General features: G+C 40.3%; 1 protein-coding gene across 3 annotated transcripts in view; it reads left to right on the top strand.

The window, feature by feature from the left end:
* Positions 1 to 21,957, top strand: part of FILIP1 (filamin A interacting protein 1) — a 99,921-nt gene that overhangs the window by 39,887 nt on the left and 38,077 nt on the right. For all 3 annotated transcript variants that reach the window (XM_079298976.1, XM_079298977.1, XM_079298975.1), the window contains 3 exons: positions 1,513 to 1,791; positions 18,464 to 18,637; positions 20,673 to 20,851. In XM_079298976.1, the coding sequence (XP_079155102.1) occupies positions 1,519 to 1,791; positions 18,464 to 18,637; positions 20,673 to 20,851 (626 nt within the window). In that variant the 5' untranslated portion in view covers positions 1,513 to 1,518. The remainder of the gene's footprint in view (positions 1 to 1,512; positions 1,792 to 18,463; positions 18,638 to 20,672; positions 20,852 to 21,957) is intronic.

The raw sequence follows: 21,957 nt of genomic DNA, 5'->3' as shown, positions 1-21,957 counted from the left end.
CCTGAGTTTCTCAGGTATTGTTCATGCTTATAATGGAGATCTGTTTATAGAAAGTGTAATTCATGTATTTAATCCAAACTGTTTGATGAAAAACACCCTGCATAAGCATTCAGGAAGCTAAAGGCCATTGTATACCTGTATCACATATTGTTTGGATAAGAGCAGACCTACAATGCAAGGAATCTCTTTGTGAAACTCTCTCACTCCAAAATATAGGGTCCAATTCTCTCTCTATTTACACTGCTGGATGAATTCCACGGAATTAGTGAAGACATGAGTAACCAGTCATAATAAAAAGACAATCTTCATATTGAGTGTGAAACTACAAAAATGCAAGGCTAATTGTGGCAAGAGATTTATAATGCTGGCCTGAGTCAAGTATGTAGGCAAGCCATTGCAGACCCAGTGTAATTTAGCAAAGCTGATTAGTCAATGCATTTTAGGTTTTGCTTCATCACTAGTGAACTGCTGCTCTGAACTCCTTATCAGAAAAGTGTGTGATGTTATTGATGTTGAAAAGCATCTGTTTGACTAATGAACAAACTGCAGACTCACATCAGAGACTAATTTGAATGAGGGGAAATACTTGGAAGCAGTGGAATATTTTTCATTAGATTTATTGCTATAAAAATTTAGCAATACAGTAGGTCAAGTGACAGAGCTGAGGAACATTTGCTGTCGTAGTCCAAGACTCAGTGTAGGTGCTTAAGACAGAAATGTGTGCATTGAATAGCCATGACCTGACATTTTAGAAAAACCCTGAATCTTCTGGAAAGTGTGTTGATCTTGCCCATTCACCTGTTAGTGTTTTCATATCCTTTGTGCTCATTTTTCAAACTTCTTTTCAACTTTCCTTTAAGGAATTTACTGTTTAATAATCCTGTGCAGTATTTGCCACCTGATTTACTCTGCATTCTCCATTTTTCTTGCTTACCTGCAATAAAGGTATTTATTGCATTAATTTGCAATGTTTATTTTTCAGAGAATAATATTCTCTGAAATTAGAGAGAATTATTTCAGAGAAGCAGCAGACTGACATTTGTCATGCATTGGCACTCCCCTCTTATAGAGAATTTATACTCCAGCAATATACTTTTCGAAAATTTAATTGCATTTATCTTTCTCAAGTAAGCCACATATTAAAATAAGAGCTATTTGACAACCTACTTTTTTTCATAGTGTGGAATTATGAATGATCAAAAAGTCAACTGAAGGAATGGAAACACTGGAACATGTTATCCCATATTACTTTTATGTTCCATACATTTAAACTCTTATCTGCATTTGGCTTGCTGAAAAACATGGCTAGCCTTACCTCAGGATTTTTTTTTTTTCTGCCACACACAGAGTTGTTGAAATGGCTGAGCTTTCTACCACAGTCTCTTGAGCATAAAAGTATTCTTCAGTTTTTAGAAGACTGTGTTCTTACCAAAGGCAATATTTCCACTGTACCTTTCCTTTTTTGTAAGTAATTTTGTTTACAAATGCATCTTTATGTTTGTTTCTTTCTAGGCAGGGATGAGATCCCGAAACCAAGGTGGAGAAAGCTCGTCCAACGGGCACTTCTCCAGTTCCAAGCCTGTCATCAGCCATGCAGAGAATGAAAAACTTCAGGAGGACGCCAAGAAAAAGAACAAACCTCATCGGAAGGAAGATGAGGTCATGGTTTCAGCAACTGTCAAACGGCACTCAAAATCACCTGGTCCTGGTGAGAGAAAGAACAAGAAGTCCATAGAGCTCTCTAAAGAAGACTTGATCAAACTGCTCAGTATAATGGAAGGAGAATTGCAGGTAAATTAAACATCTTCTAAACCACGTTTTTTATGTGCCTATCTATTTTTAGGTTGTCCAAAGAGCACAGGGCTCAACTAACAGGAACATGCATGTTTAAGGCAAAGGACCACAAGGAGAGAGCAGTGGTAGTTGGTGTTTAACAGTCACAGTTTTAAGTGATGCTTTATTTACCACTGCAGCTACCAAAGCAAAATAAATTATAAACGTCTGTGGAAGCAACACCTGACAAATAAATGGGGATCTGCAGGTGAGGCTGAAAACAACCACAGGGGAATTAGTGGTGGGTGGGAAGACAGGAGGGGGAACGACAAGTAAATATAGGGAATGTAATTACAATCATTATTGAAAATATTCAAGAGGCAAATATACAAGTCAGGAATACTGAAAATGGGCTTAGGATGTCCCCTGGAACTTCTGCATAGTTAGACCTTACTGAGGGCTCAGCCAAAGCTCTGCTTGTCCTGAGTTCTGGAGACCAGTGCTTTGCACATTCCTTGCCTTTCAAAGACTCATTAATTTTATTTCTTGGAGTAGTGCTTGCTTGAAAGCTTTCTCAGTTGTCCTGGTTTGCATGTTAATTCAGCCCAGAGCTTTCTCAGTTGTCCTGGTTTGCATGTTAATTCAGCCCAGCAGTAAGTCCTTGATGGCAGTCAGCCTGATTTTGCACTTAACTTGTCCTCAAATGAGCGTCCAGTTTTGAGATTCTCTTTAATGCTAACAAATCACTAAACTCTGTGTAGTGTGAGCCTTCAGAGAATTTCAAACTAAGAAATTGAAACATGGTATTTCAAAAAGTCAAGATGAAGGCTTGTGGCCTTTCAAAACTTACCCCTTTTGTGGTAGGACTGCTTGTCAAATTCATACGTTCTTCTGGTTGTACTTCAGTGACCTTTTTCACTGAACCTATGGACAAGCAAAAAAAAGCCACCTGACCTGTGTGAAAGCATTTTGTCTTAATCCCTTTATTCCAATTAACCATTATTATTTGGCTTTTTATAGAAGGTTTTACTTTTCCTCTGAGACCCACGTTCATGACATTATTACTTTCATGTTGTTACCATCTTATCTGACTACAAGAAGCAATTGTTCTGGTAATGTCTTTGGTACATGAGACACCATTACCACAACTTTGAGGTTCCATCTCAGTGTGTATCATTAAGTATCACTTTTTCCTACACACAATTCACCTCCAGTTTGTCAGAAACTACTCTAAAGTTACAAGAAGTATGCATTCAAAACAAAAGATTTTGTCAAACACAGAGAATGGTCATTTTTCAATGAAAAACTGCAGGGCAAAAAGAGGAAGAAAACCTGTTTAATGCAATTTTGCAGAGGAAAAGCTAAATTATCATTACAGAAAAGTAACCATTTTTATTGTGTTCCATTTTACTTTATTCAAAACCTTGTATATATAATTTCCTTAGAGATGGAGTTAGTATGCAGTTTATGTGGTGAACAGAGCCAAACCTCAACAGAAATATATCATGCTTGTGTTGTTCAGAAAGATTTACCCTGAAGTCACCTTTGTGGTCTGGAAAGGGGAGGTGAAGAAAGTCACTAATGTTTCCTGTGTGGCAATAAATGTGGTCTTTATTGTTTGAGTAATTCTCCTGTTCTTCACCACAGCCTTTTACTTTGTGGGATAGTTGCACAACCTTTGAAGGACTGCCCATGCTCTCATAATCCCTGTGGGAATAGGTCCTGGACAGTACTTTTAGGGGTTTTCATACCTGCAGACCCCAAAGAGATGTTAGGCACTGCTGAAGTGTCCTGGCATGACAGGAGGGTATGGGGACAGCCACCCTCATAGTCATAGAGTGCATTTGTTCTGCTCCTTGCAGCCAGGCAGGAAGAGAGTCATCATTTTAATCCACAGAAGCTTTTAATTTCATGTCAAACCCCCCATTTAATTATTTCCCTAGTACCTGTGTTGACCCATTTCTGAAGTGGGCAAGCTACAGCACTTTGGCTTGAGATGAGAGCCTGGCTTTAACACTACAAATGAAGATGAGCCAAGGAAGACTCCAGCCAAAGTAAATACTCTGGTATTACCTCCTAGCTGTCACAGTGACCTAATGCACTGAGTCATTTCATGGCTTCTTATTTTCAGATCTGCTCAGACATCTCTGGTGGCTGGCTGGCATTTTGTTGGACTGACAAATCACACTGTGGGTTTACTTTGAAGCCATTTCAATATTGGCAAAGCAAACATATCTAGACATATGTCAGAAGATTTTGTTTTGAGAATAACATCAGGCTGTACCTGTAGGGAGATGCATTATTTTCTGAATTTAAAAAATGGGATAAAATGCCATGATTGTTTACTCAGCCATGAGCAGGGGGCATCCTATGCCAGTACCATCAGGGTGACACAGCCTTGGAACCCTCAAAGACTGAGCTAAGCCATGGGAGATAATCTGGTTGTGACAACTGTGGGGTTAGGAGGGTAACCTGGTAATGTATTCACAGGCATCATGTGCTTAGTTCACTACTCACATCTGACAACATAGACCCACACCACATTGATCTCAGTATCAATACTAAGTACTTTCTTCACAACTTGATTCCTGTCTTCATTTTGAAGCCAAACACACCAGAAATCCATGGAAATAATGTTTATGTCCTTATTTTTACCTTGATTGTTTTTTAAAATTACAATACCCCCAGGTAGCTTGCTTGTGCTTTAGCTTCTAGAACCAAGTTGGACTCAGCTGTGCCTGTCTTCATATTTCCTGGCTGGATCCTGTGCATTCATTGAATATAGAGAAGGAAAGCTTTCCATAAACATCTGAGGTTACCATAGCCTATGCCTTATTTTGTAAGAAAACAAAAGGGAAGAAAAAGTTTACAGAAGCTGGGGTGATGAGAATGTGTCCCAATATACATGGCAGGAGAGTTCTTAAGTACAGCCCCTCTGAAGGAGAGTGGGAAGCAAATGAACTGATGACAGGGATTTATTTTAATGGCCCTTTAGCTCAGTGGAGTGCATTTTCTCTAGTGAGATCTAACTGCTCATATAAAAAAAGCAGTGATTACATGGTCTCTAAACCCATATTGAACATATAGTGGCAAAAATCCATGAAGGATTGCTTCCTATACCTGGGAAAAAAAAAATCTAATTTTTAAATACTGTAAAGCTGATTTCAAAAGAAAACTTCAAATACCAGTAGAATAAATTAGACCATGAAGGCAAGGCATTAATTTGCCTGGTTGTTACAGCGATTTCAGTCAAACCCACATGTGAATATTATTAATTACAGAGCAAGACAGTGTGGATCTTTGCAATGATGATATAATACTATCTGTGGTTCACAGATTTTTGTCCAATGGCCTATGTATTTGTCCTGGCAGGAATATATTCCCTTTCTGTATGGTTTCTGAGCAGAAGCCATTAATCTGCAGCAATACCAACACTGATTTTCAACATTTCCTGATTGGGGGCCCAAAAGGAAATGAGGAGCAGTATTCCTACACGTTTACAACTGATTCTTATTGCATGTTTGGGGGGAAAAAACCCCACAATAATAAAAGTATATTTATAAAGACAGCATCCCACTACAAATCATTAGGTTTTTCCAGAAAAGTAATTTTTTATCCAGATATTATGCCTATTGCTGGAGGACAATTTAAGCTTGGGAGACAGTTTCCTAGATTTCACATCAATTTAAAAAGAACCTACTTTTCCACTGGAGGCTTTTGTTATGGTCCATGTTTTACTGCATTTCTCCAGTGCCAATATGGCATTCATCCCCTGCAGCTCAGCTCCCCATTCCTGTTGAGGTCCCTTGCATGCTTTAGGGCTGAGGGAAATGTTTCCTGAGAGCCTGACAGTTCTGAGGAGCAGAGCTCCTCAAAGCCATGCAGCCAAGGGGTGTAAAGGAAATACACAGTAAGTTGTCAGCTGCACTTTTCCTCTGTTGCAGACCTGAGGGTGCAGATGGGCAATATGTGAAATGTGATGTCTTGAAGAATGTGTAAGATACAAGTGATACATGAATTAATCACAAGACAATTTCTGACAAATCCTCAGATTTCCAAATGGTCCAATGTAACACTGGGGGTGGTTTGGTTTCATATTTGAAGGGAAACACTGTGCAGCAGATATTCACAGGTAAACCTATTTATATAGCATCCCTAGTTCTAAGGGAGAGACCAAATCACTCTGCTGCCAAAGAGGTCCCTTCCTGATAAGTATTTATTCAAGGTTGCATTTAATGGTTAATTTGAATGCTCCCACAAGGTGCCAGGGCAGAATCTTGTTGAAGGGCAGGTATGGGAGGCTGGTTGCTGGTGGCTGAAACAAGACAATCCTGGGGGAAGGAGCTCTCATCCAACAGAGACAGGAGGAGCTCACCTTCAGGTGGGCTGCAAGACTTTCTTCTCAATCTGGGTGCGTCAGGGAAAGGTTAGCAGGTGTTTTGTTCTCTGGTAAGGTCCTTATGAAACACTTTGATATCAGCTGCTGCACAGCCTGCCACGAGGAAAGTCCTCTCTCTTAACAAAGTCAGTTAACTCACATGGGTATAGGTGATAAACTACCCATTGCACTTTAACATTTTAAAAGCTATTTTATTATTTTTCTGTCTGTCTTTCTATGCTTCGTAAATGTAAAGGAAAGTGTGTTTCCCTTTTGTAGGGCTACATATTATATAATAAATTTTATTCTATAATCACTCTAATTTCCCTAATATCTAAATTCTTTCATTCTTTATTTCTCTAGTTATCACCTTTTTTATTACTCTTGCTTTTTGTTACTTCCCAACTCAGACTTTCCTCATCCTTATACTGCAGATGTATTGACTGACCTGAAAATTCTGGAGATAAAATTGTAGGATCTACTGTATATCAAATCCCAGCATCTCATTTTTTAGGCAAAGGCTCCATTTTACCTTTGTTGTTAACTTAGCAAGCTGTGCTTTAAGATTAGGTGGGTTGCTTACTTTGACTACTCCTATTGGGAAATAGTCCCAGAACTGAAAATCTTTAATATTTAGCTGATCTATCCCTTTTAATTTCTAAAGCACTTTTAATTATGTCTAGTGAAACCTTTATGAAACTCTGCTATACAGTGATCCTGCTTTGAAAGCCCACCTCTCTCCCTCCTGCCTTTAATGCCTGGTGTGTTTGTAGACAGCAGTCTTGCATCCTATGAGCCTTTGTTTTTGCTGTGCCACATCCTTTCAGTTTCCTCTGGCAAACAGGCTCTCCATGTCTTCATCACCCCTTGACCAGCAGCAGTTACACCCTGGGTTCACCTTTCTTGGTGTCTGTAGATGGAGCTGCACGTGGTGCTGGCTGTAGGAAACAGCTCCCTGGTGCCTTGTGCATTTGGTTGCATATTTGCCTTCCTCTCAAGGCATGGCATTCCTTGGCCTTCCCATCACTGGTCAGTCTGACTAGTATAAACAAGAGAATTTGTCTCTATGGCTGTTGTTGTGATGTTTTTCTCTCTTTCTCTTTTTCCTCTTGCTGCATTGTGTAAACTTGCATGTAATGCCTCAAACTGCTTTTGTATGGACTTTTCCAAGATATTGTAACAACACTGGGAGAGGCACCTAGTTTTTACTTAGTTAAAAACGCTGTACAAACTTCTATATTTTTCTTCAGTGCCTTTTTTATACTCTTGCATTAATATTAATAAACATGGATCTGCCTGAATTCTCAAGAGAGGAATATGGGATAGATAGGTGGGTAGAAACCAGATGTGTTTCTTGTGCAGGAACTGAAATCAGAAGAGAAAGCTGGGGCAAGTTGCCTTGGCACCAGAGAAAGCAGGAGTTTTCAAATGGTCATTAGCAAAATAGCACAGATTAACAAGCTGCAGATGAGCCAAGGCAGAAAGAATAGGTAAAGCCAGAGAAAAGTGCACATAGGGTATCTGTGAAGTCGTGTTGATTGAATTGAAATAGTTCAGGATTTCTGAGCATATCTTACAGATGACATACACATTCCCCAAGGGAAAAACTTTGGCAAGTAGAGAGCTACAGGGAAAAAGAGAAGATAGGGTTAATGTGAGGAGGGAGAGGTGACTTAAGCAGAATGGAATGAAGGGAAAAAAGCTGGGCAATAGAAGAAAAAGAGTGTAAGCATAAAGGGAATACAACAGAGATAAACGGAGCCAAGCTAGAGACATGAAAAGTGGGCACAAAAAAGGCAAGAAAATGAAAAGAAAGATGGTATCCACAGTGCAGCAAAATAAGAGCCTAAAAACAAACCCTAAAAATGTCTGACATATCAGTACAATGAGTTAAAAATCTCTCCTTTCTTACTGACCCATGGTTTGTTTGTGTTTTCCTGGTGAAGAATGCTTTTGCAGCACAAAAAAAAAAAAAAACCAAAAAAACCAAAAAAAACAAAAAAAAAGTTTTCAGATCACAGACACTGTCTTCTATTTTTATTGAATAATTTATAACCACAGATTAATTTTGTCCAGAATTGTGTGCTTCTTTTTTTTTGTAGCTTACATTTGCTGCTGTGCAAACTGCAGAACATATCATAGGAGGTAAGAACTTGTGATCTTGTCTAGCAAGTCCCAAAATCGTAAATTCTAAAATACAACCTGGCTGTTTTGTGAGACAGAAAAAAAAAAAAAAAAAAAAAAAAGGCAAGGCAGTATAATGAAATATAGTTAAATTGTTCTATTTAGGCAATTTCCTGCTCCCTCTGAAATAAAGGGCAGAGGTTCTATCAACCATAGGGATGATAGCCATCCATCTCTTTGGTACAAAAATTGCTTTATAATTATATGCTTCTCAAAGTAATGATCCTCAATAAAATGTCACTGTCACTGGACAGCTGTAGGCTGAAGACCTCTGTCAGAAAGACATTTTAACATCCTTCCCTATTAATGCCTGAGCTGTACTTAACAGAGCTGTATCTGTTGTGTTAGTTAGGCTTGAAGGATCAGAAGAGAGAGGAATAATTGGCAAGTGTCTTTGATCCACTGAACATCTTATCTAGAGTGGAAGGAAGAGTATGAACAGCTTGGTTTTTTTTTTCCCAAAAATTCTTGGTCTTCTGTTCAAAACAAAACAGAATTGCCCAAAACCAGCTTTTTAATTTTTGGTCTTGTTCCAAACTGATCCTCTCTTGAAAACTTTTAAAAATTAGTTTTAAATAATGATACAATTTGACTATTTATTTTTCTTTTCCTTTATGTTTACAGACTAGAATTGTATTCAGTGCAACACTAATGAGGAAGTTTGTTTCTTTTCTCATTTTTCTCGAGAGAAGGTTCATTCTGTGGGAGAGCACATGGCCAATCAATGTTAAATGCATGAGCTCTCTGGCTTTAAAATATCTGGGATTCTTTGGAGAGCTTGCAACAAGCATATGTCTTATTTTTCATAATGCTGTCCAGTACTCTGACTCACCAGTTGTTAATTTAACATTGCAGTGGTAGATGAACCTGTTTTTATTAACTTTGCAGCCCCAGCTGTGTATTTATTAAGTTTTTGTCTGTTGTCCTCTAGCTGAGGATCAGGTAAGCTCTTGAGAGCAAAACAGATTATTTTTCATCCAAAACAAGCTTTAATAAATGCAAATATAAGTCTTTACATAATAATTGTGATAACATGGCTGAGAAAATGTCTTGTTTTTAGGGTTAAAGGCTCCACCTATTGGTTGACTAAAGTGAGAGAAATGTAACATTTTCACATAGAAAACTGCAGGTCCTACTGAACATCCTGTGTCTTGCCACATCTTACAAAATTGCTGCCTTGAGTGTCTAAAATAAAGTGAACTCTGACTTATTTGAGAGGGCTGTGCAGATGTGGCACCCAAAATGATGCACTGCTGAGAGAGGCACTGTGAAAGGAAGTCCTTTCCTGAGACAGGAAGGGTTTGGATTTTGCAAGTGATGTCTTTCTTATCCTGGAAATGATTGGTTTTCTTTGCAAAAAAAGTAGCATCCACTCTTCCATGCCAGAAAAATGAGTGGAACAGAACTAATTCAAAGACAGTTGCATGGTAACTTCCAGACATTTGTCACCTTCAAGTTTAAACAAGTCAGAAACAGGAATACTGAGGTGGATTCATAATGAAGCCCCAATTCTCCAGCATTGGCTCAGGCAATCTCAGCAGCTCAGGTAAAATTTGAAGGGCTTCAGAGTCATTCCTGGAAATACAGTGGGAGGATAGAGGGGGGAAAGGGTTTCCCCAAGTGGGGCTTGGGGAGGGCAAAGGGAAGGACAGACTTTGGGGAGAATCAGGGGGATTTTGGAGACAACCGAGGGCTTTGTGGGCATGGCTGGGGGAGCTCTCACTCCATGCCTTTCATTGCCCATCCTCCCTAGTTCCTTCACACTAAGAGTTTGGCCACTTCCCTCATTTCCTCTGACAATTCCTCCATTCAGATAATTGGCTGTGCTGGTGAGTGCTTGCTGTAATGCAGTCCTACTGTTCTTGCCCATTCATCAGCCACCAGTCACTCGGACGCACGTTGTGCAGCACAGAGTACTCAAAAACATCCTGCTGAAGCCAACAAAATGCTTGGACAAGAGGAAGTTGTGTACACAGTTTATTACACATGTACACAGACTTAGGTCTGTTAGTGTCCCACATGCTCCTGTCTCCACAGAGGAGGCAGAAGAAGGATTGCCTCTGACTTCATCATCCTGGTGGTTACAGCCCTGCTGGCTCCAGCTTGTCTTGCTCCATCCTGCTCCTTGTTTCTTGTTCCTGCCAGAAGGCAGCATGATCACTGTGGAAAAAAAAAAAAAAAATTCCTGGGCTGATTTGTTCTTCTTGGAGATAGGATACTCACAGCAGCATCAAGTGCATCCCTGAAATTCAGGTCAGAGCACCCAATTTCAGATGCTTCTGTTCCTTATGCTGCCAATGTAGCACTTGCAAAGTGCAATTTAGACGAGTTACACATTTAATTAAGATATTTTTTAGTTTCTAAAGGACTACAATAAAATTGGATGATAGTATAAAAAAAACATGAAATTGGGGGAAATAAAAGAATATAACAAATGGGGAAAAAATAGTAGGAAAACAATTATGTTGATGTCAGAGTGCCATATTTTTTGTAGCATTCCCAGCATATCTAGTCTTCTATATACTTGGGAATTAAATCTCATAATGAGAAATATTATTTCCTTTATGAAATGGAAATTGGAGCATGGTGGGGTTAATTTTATGTGTGAAGCATAAGAAAGAGGTCCACGATCCATGGGTCTCCTATGTCTTGGTCGATGATAACAGAAGAAAGAGGAAAATAAATGCTTTTCTTGTTACTGCCCTTTCATTAGTCACTTTTCTTTTCCTCCTAAAGAGCTTCTAACTGACCACAAAACAAGTTCTGGTTACAAAAAGGATCATGGCAACTTGATGGCTAGATGGATCAATCTGTGGTTTCTGCTTGCTGATGGGCTTCAGGCCATGTGAAAAATATTACACAGTTAATGTTGGCTGAGAGAAAATCTCTATGGCTGGATACAGCAAACCCAAAATAGTGGGTTTGGCCATTGTGAGGCATTGCTGGAGCATGCAGAACATATCCCAACATGCAGAGTCACACACATAACTTGACAGTGACCCTTGCCCTCGTGTCTCTGTGCTGACTGGATCATGACACTGTAATTCTATATGCTGCAGTAACTGCCCCATGGCTTGATAATATCAAGCAAAGCACTCTTTCAGTGTGAAAAGACAAGACAGGGTATCCCAGACCATAATAATTCTGAAAACATCAAGCAGTGTGGAGTTAATACTTCTCAGGGCCTTGCCATGGGAATTTTGCTGGCTGTGGCCCAGACTACAGATAATTAATTATGTCAGTGAAAGGCTCTGGTGGCCTGTTTTCTTCAGAAAAAAGTGACATCATCCATGGAGCGCTCTGGCAATAAAGCAGAACAAAGCTGTGTGGGCAGGAAATAACAGACAGATGTCTTCTAGTGCTCATTTGATCTGTTTCAAAGCTTGCTGGAAGAAGTAATACATTGCTCAGTGCTGCTTCTCCTCAGCTCTGCAATCTTTAGCAGGGACTTTTTCAAGCAAAAGAGGCCAAATTAATTTCTGATGTAATTCTTCTGGAGCCACTTCAGAAGATTTATGCAGTGGCTGTGCTGGTCTATCATGTGCCTCTTCTCCAGTATTGATTTTAGAAGAGCTTTCTGAGTTATCACTGAAAGATAGTGCACAATAAAATTAAAATACAATGTAGAGCTCTAAAGGCTTCTTACAAGGCCAGAAAGTTCTGCATGGTGTGGAGAAGACAGGAGAGTTTTGTTTAACATCCTCATGAGGGATCATTTGTATTTCTGGATATATATTTCACTTACCCTTTGTACAAAATCAACAATCAACAATGGTCACTTTTCATCACAGAAGTAATCTCTTTACCTCCAGAGTGCACCATGTACCTAGACTTGAATACTGAAAAGTTAAAAGAAATTAATGCAAGTGAAATCCACAGTTTTGAGTATTAGTAAACTGAATTAAGATAAAAGGTGAGAAAAAAACTTTGCTGTACATAAAGTCTTCCTTGCAAGAAAAACTTACATATTCATGTTGCTGGGGCAGCCTTACTTTGACTCCAGTGTGTAGTTTTGGTGCCACAATATAAGAAAGACATAAAGTTCTTAGAGCATGTCCAAAAGACAGCTGTGAAGATGGTGAAGGGTTTAGAGGGAAACCATAGAGCAGCTGGGATCCTTTGGCTTGTTTGGTCTGGAGGAGACTGAGGGGAGATCTCATCATGGTCTGCAACTTCCTCATGAGGGGAGAGGAGGGGCAGGCACTGATCTCTGCTCTGGGGTGACACTGACAGGACTCAGGGAATGGCCTAAAGTTGTGTTAGGGGAGGTTTAGGTTGGATATTAGAAAAAGGTTCTTCTCTCAGGGAGTGTTTGGGCACTGAACAGGCTCCCCAGGGAAGTGATCACAGCATGAGCCTGACAGAGTTCAAGAAGCCTTTGGACATATTTATAGTATTATGAGACAAAATTAAGAAAGTTCATTTTCCTTTTAATTATTTTTGTTTCCTCCTAAGATAAGAAAGAATGGAAGTTACTGGTCTTAAATAGGGACTAGTGGATTAGTGTTAGGAAAGTTTTTCAGATACAGGTGTTTGAGTACCCCTGCTTGAAGGTGCTTTCTTTCATTAAAGTCAACTAACCAAGCTAGTGATATCCACTTTCTGAGGAACTTTTCAGAAATAAGGCTATTCCTACATCATGGATGGTGCAAAAAGCAGTGTGAGAACATTCTCCTGATCTTCCTCTGGATACCTTGAGTGTGATGTTCATTAACTCTAGGTGAAATATTTGTAAAGCCTACTGGCATTTAGGAAATCAGCCACTGGTAAGACCCCAACATTGCATGGACAACCTGTGACCTTATCTAGTTTCGGATGCTGAACAGAGCAGCTGTTGTGCTATAAATAACTTGAACCGTGTGCAATGCAAGGAACAACAACACAAGTAGAAGGTTCCTGTCTGTGGTTTCTGAGTTATTTTTTGTCATTAATGACTGGCAAGAAAAATACAGCTTCATAAATATTAAAGATCTGCTACTTAGTGCACTTCCTCGTGTAGGAATAATAAAGTGTCAGTGTCTTCATAACAAGAAGAGAAATAATCAAAAGCTGGAAATATTAGATTGCCAAAATATTATATAATTGCATTTTTTGTAAATGCTACTCCTGCTTCTGAGTTTTGAAAACTTCTTTCATCTAACTAAGAGGATTGTTGTCATGTCACTGGAATATTGAGATTTCTCTAAAGTAGGTGTAAAGTAGTTAGATGCCTTCAAACATGGAGCTATAAGGATAATAGTTACTAGCAACTGATTTTGAGAGAGACAAACTATGAAATTGCAGGAAGGCTACTTATGAAAAATCCAGGAGAAGAGTTTAGGACATGTACTGGCAAATGATCTTGAGTTGGGTTTCACTCCTAGGTGACAGTGATTACTTTGACTCCATTCAGCCCATCTTGAATACAACTGAATTTTTTCCCGATTTACTAGATGCCTTATATGAACAAGTTTGATCAGTTCAGTCCCATTTCCCAGGTGACAAATGGCCTGTGGCAAAAATTCCCCGTTTAGTGGGTGCTGAGTTTTGTCAGCAGGCTGATGGGAGAGGCCAAAGACTGTGGGAATGGGGAGAGAGGGCTGCAGTAAATTGGCAGGGCAGGGCATGAGGAAGGAGCGCGTCTGAGCGCCCAGCTTGTCTAACAGTCTTTCCATTGACCAGGAATCTGGTTGCTAGGCTGCCAGACCCGTTTTACAAGCAGCAGAGTCATGCTATTGTTTCCTAAATGGTTTCAATTTTATGCAGGAACCTCTTTACATCCTTTCTATATCTTTTAAATATTTTACTAGGCACGTAGTAAAGTGAGGTTTGGAACACGGCCCCCTTCTCTGCTCAAGCCGGTGAGCAAAAGAAAGTCCTTCTACTTAATTCTGCCAAAACTGATTGTTTCAGGGCAGCCCTGTGAGGAGTGGGCTCATGTCAGTCTTCCATCTGGGCAAGCAGTGTGCACTCCTGAGAGAAGGGGAGCACTGTCTCAGATTTCCCAGGTAGTAACACAGACCCACATCTTTGGTAAGAGTGGGGAATAGAGGAGAGAGAAAGGAGAACAGGCAAAACTTTGTGTGAAGCAGTGCTCCACAGCACCTCAGACTCTCCATGGGTATACTCAAGAAGTGGGGTCATCAACCTTCAGATTCTGGCACTTCCAGTAAGCATAAAACAAACATAATTCAAGTTTGCAGCTCCTCTATCAGCAGGAGCAACTGAAGGAGTTAAATTAGTACATCTTTATGTCTTTATTCCTCCTACTGCTTTGAGAATCAGGTACTTGGGACACTTCATGAATGGAAAAGTCTCTTTATTTTCAAGAACTCACAATCTTAACAGTATAGATAGAAAGGTAGCTTGGAGTTTTCTGTAGGACAACTGAAGTAATGAAAAACCAATAAAAGGAAATTTTTAAAATTCTGTATTTTGACTTAAAAGAGCTTCTCTGACTAATTGCAGTCTTCTGGACTTTTGCAAATAAGTTTTATTGTGTTACAAGCTGTTGCAATATGTGGTCTTCTCAAGCTGGGATGCTCTTTCTCATCACAGCACCAACAAAACAAAACAAAAACAGGACTTGAGAGATTATTTTCCTGTGCCAAACATCATGTTCCTTCTACCAAAACAGTTAAAAACTGTTCTCTGAGATTTATATGCAAGTTTACTTGCAGTTTGAAATATCTTCCTTGTGTTTGTCTCCTAGCTTACAATTTACACCAAACAGCCTTGTGCTTTGGGGCAAGGGAGGCACCAGCAGCAGATGTCCAGTAGAAACATCTTGCCAGCAAAATTCTCTTTTGCTAGGGCCCCCCACTCTGAGCCTTTCATGCCTCTTCACAGGTATGAATTTTGAAGCAGCCCCAGCATTCTTCTGCAAGATTATTCTGACTTGGTTTCTGAAAATGGTCTGTTTCCTGCAGATCACTATATATTGGAACAAAGCATCTCTATCTTACCTCTCTTCTAGTTGTTTCAGGGGAAAATTGGTCATTTGGAGAAACATGAAATCACAAGATACACAGGCGTGTTGTTTCAGCTCCTCCCCTCTATATTATCCTGAGGGGGATATAGACTCTATCCAGAGAGACTGGAATTCACAGACCCCGAGTCTGATGGAAGGTTAGGATGTTGCCTGGATGTCTCTCTGACCTATGTTAGCTGCCCTTCAGAATCTCCCTATGATGGAGCTTGTTTCTGACCAAATAAAACCAAACTTGTCTCCAGTTTATTATTAGATTTAGGTTCCCTTTTTGGTCCAATGCTTCCTAGCAACCTGTGTGTCTGTTTGCATTTGTTGTTCACAAACTGTTATCACAACTGAAACAAAGCACTTGGGGAATTAACCAATACCCTCGAAAAGATAATGATAGGAGAAATGGCTGAGCCCAGGAAAGGCAAAAGGCAGCTTGGCACACTACCACCATCCAAATCCAGAGGGCTGCAGAGTGCAGGGTACTGAAGAAGGGGGACAGGAGAGGGCAGCTGGCTGTGCCCCTGGGCATGGTGCCACCCAGCCTGATTCTGGGCTAGGTACCTTCCCCAGCAAGGGGTGTTCAGTGCTGACTGTCCTACACTGTTCCCTTGGAGCTTCGTGTGTCACTGCTTCCCTTTAAAGATGAAACAATGAATGGGTTTTTTTCTTCAAAGTTCAGACCTGAGCTTGGGCACCTGTTTTCCTTCTTGGGGTGTCAGTTCCTCCATTCAGCATGATCCACTCCCTTGGCTTGGCTCCCTCTGGCTTTTGGGGACCCAAACCTCCAGAGGACTTTCTCAGTCAGCAGGGACATTCTTAGCTTTTTCAGGGACTCTTATTCCTACTCCCTTGTGCTTAAGTGGCTCCATTTTAATTGTGATGACAGACTAATGAGGCCTGAAGTCAGGCAGGGCACAACTGAACAGGGGCTGGGGCTGGGAAGAGCAGCTGCCTCCACCAGCTATTTCTGTATCAAATAACCATTGCAGGCACTGAGTCCAGCTTTTTCCTCTGCCTATTCACTATGTTAAATCCCAAGTCCCGAGCTGTCTGTCTGCCCTGCCCAGCCCTGCCAGTGTTTAATTATGCCATCCCAACAATGTGAGAGAAGGAATTCATCCTGCTCCCCTCCCAAATGGCTTAGGGTCTGAGGTGTGCCTGTCCCTCTGTGTCTCAGAATCCAAACAAAAAGATGTTTCAACATGATTGGCTGTGTCCCTTGGTGCAGAGGGTAGAAGGGAGCTGCTCCTCATCCCCATCCCTCTGTGCTCTGCTCCCTTTGCACAGTGCTGTGGCACAGGGCCCCTGATGGGAGGGATACACACCAAATCCCTTCACTGGGACAGGCATGGCCTTGAAACTGTCTCTTCCTAAGAGGGCTTAAGACAACACATCATAAAACCTGGAATTTAGAATTCCATATTCCCATGCTATCCTATTGGAGCTTTTAAAGGCTTTTTATTCAATATAGAAGCATTGGCCTCATGCTGATGGAGACACTAAGACATCTGTTATTTCTACAGGAATAGAGGAAAGTAATATATTCACAAACCTGTCTAGAACTTGCCTAAAATAACATTTTTCCTGTACTGAGAGTGGCACACTCTCAGGATGTGATGTAGTGAGGTGTACATGCTCTTCTGCCTTTCTTTGGGACTAGCTCACATAATTCACTTAGTTGTAACAACCATGAGTGATGAACCTTTCCCACTCTGATCCTGAAATAAAATTAATACCATTCCAATTAGCATTTGTCTCTTGCAGACAAGTGCAAAGATTTTACTTAAGGTTACAAAATGTTATACAGTGTAATTGGGCTAGTTCTTAATTAGATGGCATGATCTTTGCCTGGGTTCATTACTTACTTTCATGTTAGACTGTTTTAAATTAGAAAAAAAAAGTTCTTTGCCATTTTCCAAAATTATTTTCTTGCCCATTTTAAAATCAGGTGGTTTTGTTAAGCTGTGCTACCTCTATGGTTCTGGGTAGAGATTTAAGTTTTGCTACAGGGATGAATTGAATGTTGTTATGAATGGCATGGAAAAGCATGAAGAGTTGGGTCAGCTCATAAATCTTTAAGCAGTCATTGCTTACATAGGGGCAGGATTTGTAAAGGACTTTTCCCTAAAATGTCTGAACCTTTCCCTAGTGTTTAATTTACTTTCCAAGCTCACATAGGTTATCAGAAAGGCAGGCAAGAGAAAAATGCCCATTCTGCTCTCCCATCCATTTGTACTTGTGGGAAAGATGTTCTCTAGGAAAATCCTGGAGCTCCCCTTTGCCCACCAAAACCCTGTAGGCTTTACAGTCCTTTCCTGGACTATTGCATCATAAAGATGCCTTGATAGACAAGCAGGTGCCCTGCCCCCATTTTACAGAGGGTTTAACAGGTGTTGGCAAGTACCATTAGAAACAGAGCCCTGGCTTAAGTGTTTGTCCCCACCACAGCCCTAAAATGCTCTTTTTTCATAGCCAGGTGGCCTTGCAGGGCTGTCTCATCATGCCCAGATGTTTGCTTGTGCTGCCTGAAACCTAGGTTTCTACCTGGGGCAGGGAGCTCCAGGCTGCCCTTGGCCACAGGTGCCCCCCTGCTCCCACCCCAGCAGCACAGCCATCCTCCACTGCTGGGAGGATTTGCTCAGGCTTTCCATGTCTCCTTAGCTAGGGTATGCAGCATGCATAGGGTTTTGTTTAAAGAAAAACACCTAGAAAAATTTATTTTAAAAGTTACTTGAAAAAAGAGTATTGAGTTGCAAATTCAGTTAGGGAGTGACTAGGAAGCAGCTGTCTGAGAAATATTAGTTCAGCTCACTTATGCTGCTTTTTGCTACTCACTTCCTTATCCCTTCAGGGAACAGCATGGGCAACAACTGAGATCCTGTATATGAAGAATAATTATGTTCCCTGGCTATGGTTGCAACTCAGATGATCCATAGCATTCAAATGTAAAGTCATGCAGGAACAGAATCCCTTAAAGTACAATATTTGTATTGGACAGATCATGTTTAATCTGATATCTCCCACAATTTTTGTATTTGCTGTGACAGCTTGTCATTTTTCGAATTTATTTTTGTGTATACAGTCTGTACATATGAAATGCCCCTATTTTTCCCATGTTCCCTGTTGGTTAATAGGGTCACTCATGGTAGCGATTTGCATTATTACAGGCAAGGGAGGATGTGATCCACATGCTGAAGACAGAGAAAACCAAACCTGAAGTTTTAGAAGCTCATTATGGGTCTGCAACTCCAGAGAATGTGCTTCGAGTGCTACACAGGGATGCCATCCTTGCTCAAGAAAAATCCATAGGGGAAGATGTCTATGAGAAGCCAATTTCAGAGGTAACCACTTCTTGATTGACAACATTATGTCTGTGCAGGGGGAAGCCTAACCAGAAGTGAGACTCCATGCATTTTGGATGTACGCAAAGCAAGCAAGAAGATAACACAGAATTTGTACACTGAAAACAAAATCTTGTTCACTGATATGCAGAATAATTTGTAAGTGAAGCAACTGGATTTGAAAATATCTTTAAAGAGGCTGTATGCTTCCTAGGGCTGGTGCTGTTAACCAGGACCAAAATCTTTGGGTGTTAAATTTCTAATTTTTAAATTCCTTTCGATGATAGGCTTCAACCTCTACTAGCACTCATAGCTACTCTTTGATTTTCTTGGCATACTAACTAGAACACTGTCATGAGGGTAGTTAAGAAAAGAAGACCTTTGCAGATTGACTTTGATCATATTTATGGGATCATAAATCCGTATTCATTTTACGTCACTTTAACTTTAGGACTACAAAGTCAGTTCAGCTCCTAAACGAGACTTAGAAAACTCCCCACTTTAAAATTTAAGCAATAAATGAATGTCAAATAGACCTGAGAATTAGAGTAGACCTGAAAATGTGTGAGGCCAGTGTGAATGCCAAAATAAACAGCCATTGCTCCTGTTCATAGTTTCATAACAGTCCAGGTCATGGGGAAGGAGCATACAACAATGTACAATATGACACACTGTAGTGCCTGTCAAATCTTCATAGTTCATCCACTTAGAACATTTAATTTGTTCACCAGGAGTTGTGTCTACCATGGGATATATTTGTTCTGTGAATTCTCATTTATGCTTTTCCTGGAATATTTTGGATGATAGTAAATAAGGAAATCAAACCTTAGTATGTTGGAGCATACATAGAATACTCTCAAACAAGATTAAAAGAGCCTAGCAAGGTTTTTTTCCAAAGAAGCTGATAATTTGACAGGGATCTCAGTGTAAAACTTTTGTCATATGCAGAATCACAAGGCTTATGTTGAAATAAAATAGAAGAATTAAGTGCAAAAGATCTACTCTGAAAAGCTGAACCCAACCTGTCTCTTTTATAAAATGAAATGGCTTTTTCACTTTGACTGCTATGGTCAGCTTTTGGAGAGCAAATTGCAAAAGAGCATTCCTGCTCTCTTATTTCCCTCAGTTTGCTGAGATACCCTGTGAAACAACAGCAGCCCAGGGCAGCTGGGGCTGAGGAATATGAGATTCTCACAGGATAAGGGTTGGGGGTGGGCAGAGCAGGCAACCAGGCAAGTACCAAGGCTGAGGGCTGCTTCAGCAGGGAGGAGGCTGGAGTTGATCATCTGCACCCATGAAACAGCAAAAAGAGCAACATGAATAGCTGTGGTGGATTTGGAGTGCTCTGGCAACTTGTTAGACACACCTCCCTGGTTTTAGTGTTTGTTTGAATAACAATTGGCACATCAAATTAATAGAAAAATGCAGAAGACAAAAAGGGTAAAGGGTTGTGAATAAATAAAGACAACTTCTGTCAAAAAACAGGCTGAGGGGAAACTCCTAAGGCTTATAATTAATTGTATTGGTAATGTAAAATTGAATCTGGACAGAATCTCAATAATTTGGATATTTTATGTCAGCAGACTTACAGGTGTGTTAAAGATGTGTAACTCAAATTTCAGCCTTCAGATTACACTTTATGCTCCACATGAAAGGGTCTAGTCCCCCATACAGGTGTGTGAATTCAGGCTCTCAGGCTCTGAGTTCTGAGCTACAGCTTTTTCCCTATGAAATGAAGAAAAGTGTGCACAGCACCTCAGGGGAAATATGGCACTGCAACAATATTATTTGTTACCCTAAAGCTAAGTTAAGTTCTGTCCTTTGTGTATCTGAAAACTGTGCAAATGTTTATTGCTAATATGTCATCCAAATAAATCATTACTTTCACGGGGCAGTTATTTCTAGTCACTGCTTTATGTAAAACCCAAGACATAAAATTACGGGACTTGCATTTACCAAACACAGCACTGTTGGCTAATAAATCAGATGAAGTAAGCAAGTGTAAAACAGCCTGTTCTGCTCTCCTTCCATCCAGCTGGACAGACTTGAAGAGAAGCAGAAGGAGACGTATCGGCGCATGCTGGAGCAGCTCCTGTTGGCAGAGAAGTGCCATCGTCGCACCGTGTACGAGCTGGAGAACGAGAAGCATAAACACACAGATTACATGAACAAGAGCGACGACTTTACCAACCTCCTGGAACAGGAGAGGGAGAGGTGAGGAAACACCCCCAGTGTCCCAGTGCTTGTCCCCTCTGAGTGACATGGCCCGGTGTTTTCTGTCTTTAAATGACACTAAACTTCCGTGTAAAACATCTGTAAGTGTCAGCCCACTCATGTCATTTGTGAGTACATTACTGTGCAAGTCTGGAGCAGGAGGAACACCATTGAATGTTCCTGCAGTGTAAGCCTGAATTAAGAAACAAATTTGTTTTCAATTAGTCATGCCGGTTTTGGGTTCACCTCCAGGTAGCTTTTGATCAGATGTTATTTATGTTGGCTAAGTTTGGGACTGGCTTGCTTAGCTAAGCACTAAGTTTTGTGAAGGACAGAGTGCTGTTGCCACAGCAGGAGGGCAGGGTAAGGAAAACCACAATGCACATTAGGATACTGGCACACAAGTGGTGGGACTCTGCCATGCCCTTTGCATTTAGGCTTGCAAAGTCACAAACCATTTGCATTCTTTTTCATATTTGGAAGATGCATGCTTCAGGCAAGTTACCTGTTCCCCTGGAAGAAAATGTTATCATGCATTACAAAATGTGCCCAGCCTGTGGTGGACTATCTGCAGTGTTTATCTCACAGTCTCATATACCCCACATTTCTTTTTTTTTTTTTTTTTTTTGAGTGCTCATCCTGCTTGTTGGACAAGTAATTTGCTCTCTGTGTCTCTGAGAAAAGAAAGATCACCTCTCTTAGCTGAAGACTGAGCACTCAGTAACAGCTTCAGTTTTTCAATATTAATTTTTTGTACTAATACCAAACTGCTTGAAATCAATGCATGTTGTTTCTTTTCTTTTCTTTTCTTTTCTTTTCTTTTCTTTTCTTTTCTTTTCTTTTCTTTTCTTTTCTTTTCTTTTCTTTTCTTTTCTTTTCTTTTCTTTTCTTTTCTTTCTTTCTTCTTTCTTTTCTTTCTTTCTTTTCTTTTCTTTTCTTTTCTTTTCTTTTCTTTTCTTTTTTAAAGAAAAGGCTCTAAGAAAAATTCTTAAGGCAAGTTCAAAGAAGAAATGCTTTTGAGGAAACCACAGGCTTGTGGCAGACATTTGCAAAAAGCCAGGAGCAAAACTGTTCAGTGTATTTCCTGGCCTCGGTTCAGTGCCAAA

Source organism: Erithacus rubecula (assembly GCF_903797595.1).
Source record: "Erithacus rubecula genome assembly, chromosome: 2".
In the NCBI taxonomy this organism is placed as follows: domain Eukaryota; kingdom Metazoa; phylum Chordata; class Aves; order Passeriformes; family Muscicapidae; genus Erithacus; species Erithacus rubecula.
This window is presented reverse-complemented; position numbering and strand designations above follow the sequence as displayed.